At 45.2% G+C, this 14,425-nt stretch overlaps 1 protein-coding gene across 1 annotated transcript in view; it reads left to right on the top strand.

Moving 5' to 3' along the window:
• The window catches only part of xylt1 (xylosyltransferase I), a 121,415-nt gene extending 107,915 nt beyond the window's left edge, over positions 1-13,500 (top strand). Inside the window, exons 10-11 of the mRNA XM_056410165.1 lie at positions 5,549-5,882; positions 10,636-13,500. Coding sequence (XP_056266140.1) covers positions 5,549-5,882; positions 10,636-10,958 — 657 coding nt within the window. The 3' untranslated portion in view covers positions 10,959-13,500. The remainder of the gene's footprint in view (positions 1-5,548; positions 5,883-10,635) is intronic.
• The last annotated feature ends 925 nt before the right edge of the window (positions 13,501-14,425 follow it).

The raw sequence follows: 14,425 nt of genomic DNA, 5'->3' as shown, positions 1-14,425 counted from the left end.
ACACTGGTCGACCTTTACTAGCGGTGTCTATCCAGACAGCCAGTCGCCATTCCCCCCCCCCCTAAGCCCTATATATGAAACCCTGAGTGACAGACGAGTGACGTGTGAGGATGTGGCTCAGCCTTGAGAAAGCATCGACTGCCACTCAGTCGGTTTGTCCATCTGTCATTCAGAACAGCGAGCAGAAAGAGCGTGAATAAGGCAAGCGGTAACTCTGCACTTTTTTTGTGTCAACTTAGCAGATATGACCCGTTCTAGCACCGCCGTACGCTGGAGTTTGCGAGATAAACCATATGCTCGGCTTAACAATGTGTTCCCTGTCCTCCTTTAGATATAAAGTAAGACAGATATGTCTTTCTTTTCAGTGCTCAACCGCCAACTGCCAGCTGCCTTTTTATAGGCCCCTTTTTTACAGCATGATTTAGTGGAGGGCCACTTACAGCCCACACAGTTAAAATTAGCATTTCACCTCCAGTCAGACTGACATATAGAGAGGTATATTACTCTTTGTTGGACACATCTTTTACAGTAGAGTGACTGACGTTGACTGATGGCTTAGCCTTGTTCTATGCACACACGTCAGGAACAAACGATGAACAACCGAGAGCCGCGAACATTATGAACAAATTATGACAGAGTTTCAAAAATATTGACATGATGAGTTTCAAAAAAGGTGCAACGCTATCGTGTTGGATATTGCCGCATGTTCCTGTAATGTCGGAGTGACTTCTTACTGTCGCTTCTGCAAGAAGACAATGGTTGACTGGAATATAATATATAGGATGAGGCCATGCTAGCTGTTTGCCCATGTGAAGGCCTTCTAGGGTGTACATGAAGGCCCACTAGGGGGTACTTGAAGGCCCTCTAGGGGTACGTGAAGGTCCTCTAGGTGGTACCTAAAGGTCTTCTAGGGTGTACGTGAAGGTCCTCTAAGGGGTACCTAAAGGTCTTCTAGGAGGTACGTGAAGGTCTTCTAGGGGGTACCTAAAGGTCTTTTAGGGAGTAAGTGAAGGTCTTCTAGGAGGTACGTGAAGGTCTTCTAGGGGGTACCTAAAGGTCTTTTAGGGAGTAAGTGAAGGTCTTCTAGGAGGTACGTGAAGGTCTTCTAGGGGGTACGTGAAGGTCTTCTAGGGTGTACATGAAGGCCCACTAGGAGGTACGTGAAGGTCTTCTAGGAGGTATGTGAAGGTCTTCTAGGGGCTACGTGAACGTCTTCTAGGGGTACATGAAGGCCCTCTAGGGTTACGTGAAGTCCCTCTAGGGGTACATGAAGGCCCTCTAGGGGGTACGTGAAGGTCTTCTAAGGGGGTACATGAAGGCTCTCTAGGGGGTACGTAAAGGCCCTCTAGGGGGTATGTGAAGGTATTCTAAGGGGGTACGTGAAGGCCCTCTAGGGGGTATGTGAAGGTATTCTAAGGGGGTACGTGAAGGCCCTCTAGGGGGTACATAAAGGCCTTCTACAAAAAAAGCTTACAGAGACTTCAAGTCGCTCATAATGATAACATGTGAATATTATTGAAGAGGTGGAGTAGAGCCAGTGAAATGTTCGTGGCTGCAGGAGTCAATACTTTACAAGCTGTTAAGAAATCTTATGTACACATTTATCTGCCGGGTTAATGACTCCGAAAATGAAATAATAATGGTTTAATGAAACATAAAGTTTAGTTCTACGCGCTACCAGTCCCAGCTGTGGAGACATTGGTACAGCTGTCTATTTATAAAGCATTTGTAGTTCTATGTATTTTACTTGTGATTCTGTATGTATTTTATTCTATATTTTATTGTGTTGTACTATATGGACCTTGAGTCTGTTATAAAACCTCCACACTGTATCGTAGCAGAAATCATGGCCTCATGGCTCATGTAACTCTGCAGGCCAATAAACCAAACTGCCCAAAATGCCCAAAAAAACGATGTATTAAAGTCCGTTTTGATGCATCACAGAAAACGTCCCGTTCTCTCTGTCCTCCACTCTTCTCTCATCCCTCCATCCCTCCTCTCGTCACAGTGTGTCTTCATTAGCGAGCTCCCAGCCCGGTCTTGCCCATCCCGTCCCTCAGTAGTGCAAACGTGTCCCAGGGGAGTCCTCGAGTGCAGCTCCTGAGCACCTGTGTTTGATTATCCTCACAAAAAAAGGGCCACTAATAACCTTCTGAATTGGGCCCTGGGGGGAAGGTTTGGTGCCCTATGGTTTTTCAGCAGGGCCAGAAGTAGACCGGGACTGTCCGTACCCCTGCCTGATTAAATTGACCTGTCTTATTTAATTGAGGTGTGGGCGCCAAGCAAGCCGGCGGCAAAAAAAAAAAAAAAACGTTTTCAGGGTTGCCGGGTCAGAAAGAAGAAATGGATCGGAGGTGGATTATGAGATGGGAGTATTTTATGTTTTCTATTAAATCAGGGAGGGAATTTAGCGGAGCGTGAAATAAGTAATATGGGTCCTCGACAGGGAAGATGAGGCATATGCGGAGAAAACTGATAATGTATAAACGTATAATGTATGGGCCATTATCAGACAGGAGTTTCTCTTTCTGATCGTCAGGTCAAATTGACAGCGGTTGTCAGTAAGTGCATGTTATGAATGGAAAGTATGAGTTCTTCAGAGGTTGAGTAAAGACGAAAGTAGAGACATGGGGGTAACACAAATAAAAAGGGGGGGGGGGGTAGAGGTCGCAATGAGATCAGCATTACTTACATAAAACTAAGTGTAGTTATAAGTGAGAGAAGTTCATAAGCTACTGGTGACTTCGTTTATATAATGTGCAGATATTCCAAGAGAGTGATACCTTAGACCAGAGGTGTCACACTCATTTTCCCCGTGGGCCACATCAGCATCACGGCTGCCTCTTAAAGGGCCGGTGTAACTGTATAAACTCAAACATAGTGTTAAATAACTCTCTTTGCATTTGATTGTTGTTTATTTGAGTGTCGAAATATTGTACATCAGAAAATGTCTCTAATATTATAACAAATCCATTTGATTTTAAACCTTCAAAATAAAAGCGCAGGATATTTTTCTTCAATTTCTTAAAGAAATGTGTCTTTTAAGCCGTCAGGGGCCACATGAAGTGACGTGGCGGGCCTTGTGTTTGACGCCTGTGCCTTAGACACTGAAAATAATTGCAACATTTAAAGCAATATGCACTTTATGAATGTAGTTTTTCCAAACTTTTAGCTGACTTGAAAACTAGGCTGTGGATTTGCGTGGGCATGAGGACCCGGAGCTCTCTGCACAGAAACACAAAAGGTCAATGTCATACAGAGTGTTTGTATTTTATACTTTTGTTTGGTAGGAAGTTCTTCTGCTCAGTATTAATTTATTTTTCTTAAATTGTAAGTACAATTCGGGAGAGTGCACCAATAAACAAAAAAAACAGTTGTAGAGGCGGGACTTGAGAGGTCAATATGGCTGACTCAGCAACTTTAGACGGTCATTTATTAATTATGCCAGGAAATCTTTTTTTACGTTTTTTTTGTATCCCACCCACTTGTCCCAGAGTTGAATGAAAACATTTTTCTGAAGACGAAGGGAACAAGTGATCCTTTCCATGACCTAGACGTCAGTATTCCTGAGGTTAAGAGTTAATGTAAACCGTGTGTACGTATAACTCTAACTTCACTCGGCCTCCTGCAGGCGTTGCTACAGCGAACTCCCTCTGTCAATACTTCCTTCACTTCTTTCCGGGGCTCCGAACGAGAGCGCCCACCAATCAATCGGGGGATGGAGTGTGTGCCAGCGAGTCAACATATATATAATATAATGAGCTACACAGCTGCCAGACAAGAGAGTTGATTAGTAGTTTAAAGAGAAAAGAACCAAGGTCCAAGGGGCAGAACATGGCCAAGGTCAGCCCAATAATGGAGATGGAAGTGAGTTGTCTTTAACAGATGGCAAAGACACACCACACCACACACACACACACTGGCTAATTCATCCATGTTATGCCTATTTACGTATATTCTGAACATCGCAATCTCAATCCTCAAAGGTTGATGATGATGATGAGTCGGTTCCGGTCGGCCATGGATCGTCCAGCATGGTCACGCTTTGTTAATCAGCTCCTATTGTGAGGACGAGCGCCTCCTAAAGCTGCCATCACGCTCACATTCCTGCCAACACCCCAGACATCTTTCACTTTGTGTGTGTGTGTGTGTGTGTGTCTTCTCTATCACCTCACTCCATCTCGATGGCTCCATGCGTCTCATTTAGCACACGCATGTTTTACAGTCTCTGCGATCCCACACACAGGCCACGCCTCTCCAATGAAGACATTAAATGCATTTAGCTGCACTTGTGTATTTATCCTGTTTTTGTTCTCGTTTTTTTTTCCTTTATTGTAATTTTAATTCTTCGTAGACTGAGAAAATCTTCATCCTCTATTGACGAGTTCTAAATACACGACCTATAAATCTAAATTCAAAAGTTCATTCCAAACAACCGTACTAATGTATGTCTAAATGTTAATTATGTAAGCTCACTGGATATAATCATCTTAAATTGGCTCAGTGTTATCCCTGGCAGTCCTCCAGTGTCCATGTTGAGGCTCGCCGCACGTCTCATAATCCACCAGAGAGATATTCCACTCTGTGTTCTCTCTCTCGCAATTTTTTTATATATTGAGTGTATTCATCTCAAAATTGTCACGGAGAGAATGCAGCGTTATAAAACCTTATACTTTTACAGACGTTCGCTCCACAGAAACCTTTTTACTCAGTCATATTAATATGTACAGTGTCTTCCTCTGTTTTTTTATTTTTTTTAATGTCAGGTTGAAATCTTCTCCACTGTTTATATTAAAAAACAAAATGCTGCTCACTCCAGATGCTCCTCTTCATCACCTTCCCTCTCTCTTAAAATGTGTTCGGAGAGCAAAACATGCGTTTGATCTTCAGCCCAAGGAGGGGGGGGGGAGATCTGGTTTTGGGTCTCGTCATATGCTATAACCCATATGCTCAAAGATCCACTCAGACATTCAGGACCGGCGACCGTGGGACGGATGAAACAATCAGCGTCTGCGCATTATAACAACATTACATAACGGCTGCGTGGAGGAGGAGGAGGAGGGTCGGTCGGTGTGCTGCTGTTTGATGCATGCTGAAGATTATATTCCCCGTGATAACGCGGTGCACAGAACGTTTTTTTCTAGAAATAGAATGGTGACGCATACACGGAGGTTGTTACTTATTTATGTTGCACATGCAGAGTGCGTTGATACACACTCACCTCGTGCTTTTTTGCTGTCTTTCTTTTTACCTCATTCTGTCACTCACTCTTGTTCAAAGAGTGCATATTGCATTAAATGTTGCACTTATTTTCAGTGTCTAAGGCACAGGCGTCAAACACAAGGCCCGACACGTCACTTCATGTGGCCCCTGACGGCTTGAAAGACACATTTCTTTAAGAAATTGAAGATAAATATCCTGCGCTTTTATTTTGAAGGTTTAAAATCAAATGGATTTATGTTATAATATTAGAGACATTTTCTTATGTACAATATTCCGGTTTTCTCTCCCCCTCTTAATTTCTTTTTTCCTCTCCTTCTCTCTCCAGATCGGCACCGAGTGGGACGCCAAAGAACGTTTGTTCCGTAACTTGGGCGGCCTGCTGGGCCCCGCGGACGAGGTGATGGGCATGCAGAGGTGGAGCAAGGGCCCCAACGTCACCGTCACCGTGGTGTGGATCGACCCCACCAACGTCATCGCCGCCACCTACGACATCCTGATCGACGCCGCCGCTGAGTTCACCCACTACCGCCCGCCGCTCAACCAGCCGCTGAGGCCCGGCGTGTGGAGCGTCCGCATCCTGCACCACTGGAGCCCCGTGGCCGAGATGAGCTTCCTCATCGCCCCACTGGCCTACAGCAGGCACCAGCCCATACGACAAGGTGAGGGGGGGGACCAGCCCATATGACAAGGTGGGGGTGGGGGACCAGCCCATACGACAAGGTGAAGGGGGGGGACCAGCCCATACGACAAGGTGGGGGTGGGGTACCAGCCCATACGACAAGGTGAGGGGGGGACCAGCACATACGACAAGGTGAGGGGAGGGGAGGGGAGGACAAGCCCATACGACAAGGTGAGAAGGGGGGGAACAGCCCATACGACAAGGTGAGGGGAGAGGGGAGGACCAGCCCATACGACACGGTGAGGGGAGGGGGGACCAGCCCATACGACAAAGTGATAGAGGGGGGAGGGACCAGCCCATACGACACGGTGAGGAGGGGACGAGCCCACGCGACAGGGTGAGGGGGGGGACCAGCCCATACGACACAGTGAGGGGGGGGCCAGCCCATACGACAAGGTGAGAGGGAGGACCAGTCCATATGACAAGGTGAGAGGGGCCAGCCCATACGACAAGGTGAGGGGAGGGAGGGACCAGCCCATACGACAAGGTGAGAGGGGGACCAGCCCATACGACACGGTGAGGGGGGGGACCAGCCCATATGACAAGGTGAGAGGGGGGGCCAGCCCATACGACATGGTGAGGGGAGGGGGGACCAGCCCATACGACACGGTGAGGGGGGGAGGCCAGCCCATACGACAAGGTGAGAGGGGAGGGACCAGCCCATACGACACGGTGAGGGGGACCAGCCCATATGACAAGGTGAGAGGGGCCAGCCCATACGACACGGTGAGGGGGCAGCCCATATGACAAGGTGAGGGGGGACCAGCCCATACGACAAGGTGGGGTGGGGACCAGCCCATACGACAAGGTGAGGGGGGACCAGCACATACGACAAGGTGAGGGGAGGGGGGACAAGCCCATACGACAAGGTGAGGGGACCAGCCCATACGACAAGGTGAGGGGACCAGCCCATACGACAAGGTGAGGGGAGAGGGAGGGACCAGCCCATACGACACGGTGAGGGAGGGGGACTAGCCCACACGACAAGGTGAGGGGGGACCAGCCCATACGACACAGTGAGGGGGACCAGCCCATACGACAAGGTGAGGGGGGAGGGGAGGACCAGCCCATACGACACGGTGAGGAGGGGACTAGCCCACACGACAAGGTGAGGGGACCAGCCCATACGACACAGTGAGGGGCCAGCCCATACGACAAGGTGAGAGGGGAGGGACCAGTCCATATGACAAGGTGAGAGGGGCCAGCCCATACGACAAGGTGAGGGGAGGGGAGGACCAGCCCATACGACAAGGTGAGGGGACCAGCCCATACGACAAGGTGAGAGGGGGCCAGTCCATATAACAAGGTGAGAGGGGCCAGCCCATACGACAAGGTGAGGGGAGGGAGGGACCAGCCCATACGACAAGGTGAGAGGGGGACCAGCCCATACGACACGGTGAGGGGACCAGCCCATATGACAAGGTGAGAGGGGCCAGCCCATACGACATGGTGAGGGAGGGACCAGCCCATACGACACGGTGAGGGGAGGCCAGCCCATACGACAAGGTGAGAGGGGAGGGACCAGCCCATACGACACGGTGAGGGGGACCAGCCCATATGACAAGGTGAGAGGGGCCAGCCCATACGACACGGTGAGGGGGGCAGCCCATATGACAAGGTGAGGGGAGGACCAGCCCATACGAACGGTGAGGGGGACCAGCCCATATGACAAGGTGAGAGGGGCCAGCCCATACGACAAGGTGAGGGGGGGGGACCAGCCCATACGACAAGGTGAGGGGGACCAGCCCATATGACCAGGTGAGAGGGGGAGGGACCAGCCCATACGACAAGGTGAGAGGGGGCGAGGGGGGGACCAGCCCATACGACAAGGTGAGAGGGGGCGAGGGGAGGACCAGCCCATACGACAAGGTGAGGAGGGGGAGAGGGACCAGCCCATATGACAAGGGGAGGGGAGAGAGAGAGAGGGAGGGACCAGCCCATACGACAAGGTGAGGGGGGGGGGGAGGAAGAGAGAGAGAGGGAGGGACCAGCCCATTGACAAGGTGAGGGGAGAGAGAGAGAGGGAGGGACCAGCCCATTGACAAGGTGAGAGGGGGGGGGGAGAATAGGGGGGCGGGACCATCCCATACAACAAGGTGAGGGGGGGAGAGAGAGGGGAAGAGGAGAGGGAGGGAGAAAGAGATAAGGAGGGAGGGAGAGAGAGGGAGGGAGAGAGAGAGAGAGAGAGAGCCTCTCTCGTGAAGTTTGTTTTGTGTCTCTCTAAATGATTATTGATCGTGTTTTTTTAACAAATTGTTTTTGGAGACTTGTTTCGCAGCGCTGCACTTTTCTTTCCTTCCCACAGATAATTCGTCAAAAACAAGTCCGAACACATTTTTAGGACATGAAATGTAGATTTCGGTGGATCCGCTGCACGGATAAATAAGACAATCCAATAACACAGTCCTACAATAAAGCCTGGATTAGTGAAGGTTATTACATTATTATTACATTATTATTATCACCTCAGCGATATGACTTTGTTGACACAGAGGAAACTCAGCTGCAGCTGCAACGGCGATAATAATAATAACAATACACTATTTGTGTATCATAATATAACCTTTGGAGTATTTATATTGTATATTCCTTACTACTTCTGCATGTTAGAGAATATGTAATGTTGGACTTTATACTTAGTTATAATATATACAGTTATTAGTTACTTTGTGAATTAAAATTTAAACATATTCCAAACAATGCAGGTACGTTTTGTATTCGTGAGACGTCAAAGTTACTTAGTACCGAAAGAAAAAGAAGGAAAGTGGGATAATAGAACTGGTTTAATTATTTATTTTTGTCACATTTTTGTTTATTTATATAGGAAATAATCTAATTATAATATAACCTTTTTTTTGGCATTGTGAATATTATAGCTGATAATAACCCAATAATATCACCGATAGCTATAATTAAACGTTGTGAAAGGGGCCATCCTGGATGATGAGTGCAGAGCATCGGCGGTTCGATCCCGGGCTCCGCTCGTCCACGTCGATGTGTCTTGAGTTTTTTTTTTTTTTAGATCAAATATATTATATTATATATAATACAAGATGTACAGAATCCTCATCGTGGTTATGTTGGACGGACATTTTCAGAATTTTCTTTTCAGGCGAAAAAAACCAACACAGTTTCAAAGAGTGATTTTCCATTTCCTGTGAAATAACAAATGTCTGCAGACACACACACACACACACAGCCTTGTATTCGCAGTGATGCCCTTTCTAATCAAGCCTCTGGGTCTCTGCAGACCTCGGCTGTTTGTCATCAAGTCACCCTTAATACCCGCTGCTCACGCTCGGTGAACAGAATGTTAAACAACGGTGCACTTAGCCCCCCAAAAACAACGGCACAATTAAATAAATCAGCCGGCGTGCAACAGAGGGGCGACGCGGCGTCGTTAGAGTCTGTAAAGCGGCCGCTCGGCTCTGGCCTCCCCCCCCCCCGAGAGTCGAGACGCACGCCTCGGCATCGTCAGTCTTCCTCCGTTTAATAATCTCTCTGAGCCCTTTGATGAGGGGAAAAAAGAAGAGCAACACATAAGGGAAGAGCTTTTGTCTTTGACCCGAGTCTCGTGAGGGGAGGGGGGGGGGGGGGCTTCACAGCTGTTTAGGTTTATAATGATGGGGGATTGCTACTAATGTACATGCTGGAGAATGCCGTCCCCTCGATGCATTCATGTGTGTAGTCTTGTTACATAAGGAAAGTGTCGGAAATACACGAAGGAAGATATTTTTGCCCCGGATATCACGTGAACACGTGTCCCCATAATTTACTCTAATAATATTTATTTTTTTATTTCGTCTGTCCTATCTGTATTGCCTAAGAAATCAATAAATATAATTTCAAAATTATTTTTTAAAAAGAAATAAGTTATGTTTAATAGTTGTTTAAAAAATGTAATAACAATATATATATATATATTATTTGTATGTATATATGTATATATACATATATATGTGTATATATATATTTGCATGCTTTCTCTCCTCATTGTTACCTGTTGAATTGCACTTTTAGTCCACACACCGTAGACAATGGCAGACATTAAGTGGGGTTTAATGATAAACACATATTTTTTACAATTTAAGGATACATAATAAGATAGATCTATATATAGTTTCCACTTTTTAAAAGCAGAGTATAGTCATCATGTCATAACCTCGTGCGCGCTCGGCTTACTGTGTGTTGTGGTGTGTGTTTTGGTCTTAGCTGTTCCATCTAGCCGCCTTTTAATTTACTGCCATGTCTGGCACCAGGTTTCCCACCGACATGCGGTGCCAGTAAAACTTTATGACGTGGCCTTCTACACACACACACACACACACACAACCTCACATTTCCACTCACAAGGCGAGCTGGCATGCTCTGGCCATCGCCTCGCCCTGCGGTGGAGCACCTCATGTCTGACTGCATCGTTTCTGTCACCGGTGCATGAAAAGCGCCGATGTGTGCTCGGCCGCGCTCAGAGAAAACAAAGATGGCCGCCGCCCCAGTTCGAGTGCCGGTGAGGAATGTGCAGCTTCGGTGGCGCTCAGGGTGGAGAAAGTGATTTGAGGGGGGGAAGTCGCGTCTACGTTTTTCCGTCCTCCTCCTTGACCGTCGTGTAGGAAGAAAGAATTCTGAAGTCAGCGTGGCCACTACAAATAGTATTAAAAGAAATAAAAACTATCCTCTAAAACACCCTCTACCTCCTCTTCCTCCTCCTCTCTCCTTCCTCTCCTCCTCTCCAGAGGACACTCTGAAGCACCACAACGGGCCGGCGAAGAACAGCTACATGGAGCAGAGCTTCCACGGCCTCAACCCGGCGCTCAACATCCCCGTCAGCCCGGGCCGCGTGGAGCAGGCCAAGAGGAACGCGGCGCTGACCGGCCCGGAGCTCGAGCGCTGGTCCGACGGCCTGGTGGGCGAGCTGTGGGAGGCGGCCGACGTCTGCGCCGCGGGGTCGACCGCCTGCCCCGTCATGCAGGCCTGCGTCAAGAACCCTTGGAGCTCCCTGAGCCCGGACCCCAAATCCCACCTGGGAACGCCACGCGCAGACGGGCGCATCAGGTAGCAGCGAGGACCTCCAGCTGGACGGGAGGCCTCGGCACTGGGTTTGGTTTTTTTTGCAGCGGGTTCTTCCTCCTTCTCGGGAGGAAAAGAAAAAAAGAAAAAGTGGATTTTTTAAATTTTTTTATGAGGTTTTGTTGTCTGGACAGAAAGAAAAGGAGAATGATTTGTAGCTCCTCCCACGGGGGTTTCCTCCTTTTCGGGGATTATGCTGGCTTTGCTATTTCAGTTTCTCAGTGTATTTATTTAGTTTTTACTGTGATCAAACGTTGCGATTTTTTTCGAGCATTTATGAAATATGAAGTCAGCTTTTCAGGTCACCGGTCATGTGACACGGACAAAGCACTGCAAAAAAACAACAAGTCTTAGCTGTGAGATGGACGTGAGGAGCTCGCCTGGTATTTATTAAATTTAATGTGTTTCCACGTAAACAAAACGAGACGATATCTCGAGTGTTCAGAAGCACCAAAAACAATCTACAAATATTATTTTGGTACGACTCAAATGTAAAAAACATTTTAAAACAAATAAAAAAATGTATGGAGGAATTTAAATAGCAAATATTTTAGCATTATTAAAGCCAATTCCTTTAAAACTCTCAGTTATCAGTAGAATAAATCATAGAAAACTAGAAATGCAAAAATACTGAGGCCTTTTTTAAAATAATTACACCAATTTGGATTTTCAAATGAATTTAATATAGACATTTTAGTGTTCTTAATTAATAAAGGTTCTGCAAAAAGTATTTCAAGACTTAACATAGTTACGGGTTTATTTTAGTGAAGCCCAGATGTTTTGGGTTTTCTCCCTCAAACTTGAAACAATCATCTCAAGCTGACCTTAAAATGCACATCCATGTTTTTCAGTGTTTTACTTTATTCCTGTAATTTCATGTTTTACATAATTATTCAAGAAGTCTGTGTGAATGAGTGGCGGTGGGGTCCATGAGTCGCTATTTATTTATACGTTTATATTAAAACTGATATTTTTAAATAACTGCGACGCTGCCTTGGCAGCATGATCGATATTATTTTTTTGTAAAGAAAGCTGCCTTTATTTACAAAGGCCCAACTCTCCCAAACCTACACCGCTCCCTCGGTCAGTGTCGTCCCGTCTGAATAGATCTTCTTGTTTTGGGGTTTTTCGTAACATCGGCTGTTTGCCGAGTGCATCGCAAGAGGACAGTCGCTCTGACCCGTGAGGTCAGAGGTCAAAGGTCAGCTCTACCTAACAACCTCAGCAAACAGCGAAGAGGAAAACACACACAAGGAAGAAAAAAAGACTCTCGCGACCGACCGCATCGACAAACCTCCGGAAACTTCTCATTTACAGGACGATTGTGAGCGGTTCGTGATCGTCGTGCTGCGAACATCCAAACTAAATTTCACGTGAATATTATATCGTGGCTCGATTTGCAAAAATGCATTAATTTATTAGAACGACTTTATCAACATTCGAAAGTACCTTTTTTCCGTGGACATTTGAGACTTAATTTATGAGTATCTCCGCACCACGACACGCCCTGAACAAGAGGAGATATTTAAATGACTCCGACATAAATTTCATCCGCAGTTCAATCCATGATCGTCTCCATTGTTTAGCCGCACGAGCTAAGCGAGTTGATTAAGAGACATTAATGTCCATTAATTCACTTTCCCTCTCTCATCGACATTGTTTCTGGGTTGTAATCAGTTTTTTCCCCCATTGGCCGGCGTCTGCCGGCCCCTTCTTAACTTCACGGTGCCGCGCCATGCTCAGAACAAAACGTCACTCAAATACATATTATCACGTGAGCTCAATAAAGTTTTTTTGGAAGAAAAAAATATAATACAAAAGATCAATGTAACTCAATGTGGAAGTCCTATTTTGTAACAAAATGAGATAACGGATGAAGAAGATGTACATAGGTTATTTTGTATTGAGATATTGTCGAAAACGGTATTGTACGTGTAAATACAGATGTGGTTACAAATTACTTTGAATTATTAAGAGTTTTCTTTTTTCGATGAGTCAATAACTGGGGCACAAAGAGTGAATTGATGGTGTTTATTGATCAAAGTGCATAACCTGTTTCAGTGTTTTGTTTTTTTGGACAGCCGGGACGACGACCACGTCCTCTTTGCCTCTCGGAGAAAAATAACACGCCAGATTGTTGTTGTTCTTGCTGGAATGTATCGTTGAGTAACTGTTGCACAAATGATTCTGAACTGACGTTTTCCCCCCTTGTTTTGTTCTGGGGAGGCTCTGTGTGCCTTAGCTGACTTTTAGAACCTTCTCTGTCCATTAAAACAAGAAGAAAACTACTTTATCTTTTTTATTTTTTTGTTATCTTATGTGAAGAATACCATGAGTTTTTTGTCGAGTGAGTCACTGGTACTGCAACACCAAAAAGATGTCTGCTGTTGTATATATCATCAGGCCTTGTGGCTTTATCAGCTTTTTATTTGTTATTGTTTTCTTCCCAATGGGGGATTTGTTTTGTTGTACTTGACTGGCTTGTCTTACTTTTCTCTGACTTTTATTTGGAAATAAAATTATATGGAGAAAAAAAAAGAAGAGCTGAGGCATCTTTCCATTGTTGATGTTATTGTTGCTTATCAAATACACGTTGCTTTCTTAACCCTTGTTGGTTCATTTCTGTTTCCTCAATTCAGTCGCCTTGCTCCGTCCTTGGTCAATATTGATCGAATTTTAATCCTCCTACCTTTTTATTTTATTTAACATATTTTATTACCCTTTGAGGTCAATATGACCCTAATATTAAAAAAATTAGAAAAATTAATATTGTTATTTCAAGTTAAAGTTTAGTTTTATGTTTGTTTTGTTTGACGAAAGAAAAGATTAAACATTACATTGAATCGGGTCAAATTGACTGACCGAAGGGAGGGTTAAACATTGAATCGGGTCAAAATGACCCGAAGGCAACACAAGGGTTAATATAGTCCCAAGTCCATTAACTGAGTAAGATAATATTCTTAGATTTTAATTTCAGGGATATTCATATATATACATAGATATATCTATATAGATATATATAGATATATCTATATATACATATTTATTTATTTTAAGTTAAGTTTCAACTCAAAATATGTGGTTACAAACAAAACTGTCTATGCAAAAATGGTATTTAAAGTTAGTATGTAAAGGTATTTAATTATATTATTTGTAATTCCTGAGCAGTTTTTCAGCTCATTGTTTGTTTTTTTGGTGAAAAATCAAAATGATGGGATAAAAAGTCTGAAAAATTAGATAAAAAGTCTTAATAATGAGATAAAAATTCTCAATAATAACATACTGTAAACTTCATAAATTAAGAAAATATATTTTTGAAAGATTTTAGACAGAATACTCTGTCTAAGAGATGTTCCCTGAAGTCTCTGTAGCCTCATAGTTACACACCATGTTGAGTTTTAACCATCACGTCACGCCTCAAGTGTTCCCTGAAGCTCAGCTCGTCGTTAGCTAGTT

Source organism: Pseudoliparis swirei, chromosome 24 (genome assembly GCF_029220125.1).
Source record: "Pseudoliparis swirei isolate HS2019 ecotype Mariana Trench chromosome 24, NWPU_hadal_v1, whole genome shotgun sequence".
Taxonomy (NCBI): domain Eukaryota; kingdom Metazoa; phylum Chordata; class Actinopteri; order Perciformes; family Liparidae; genus Pseudoliparis; species Pseudoliparis swirei.
This window is presented reverse-complemented; position numbering and strand designations above follow the sequence as displayed.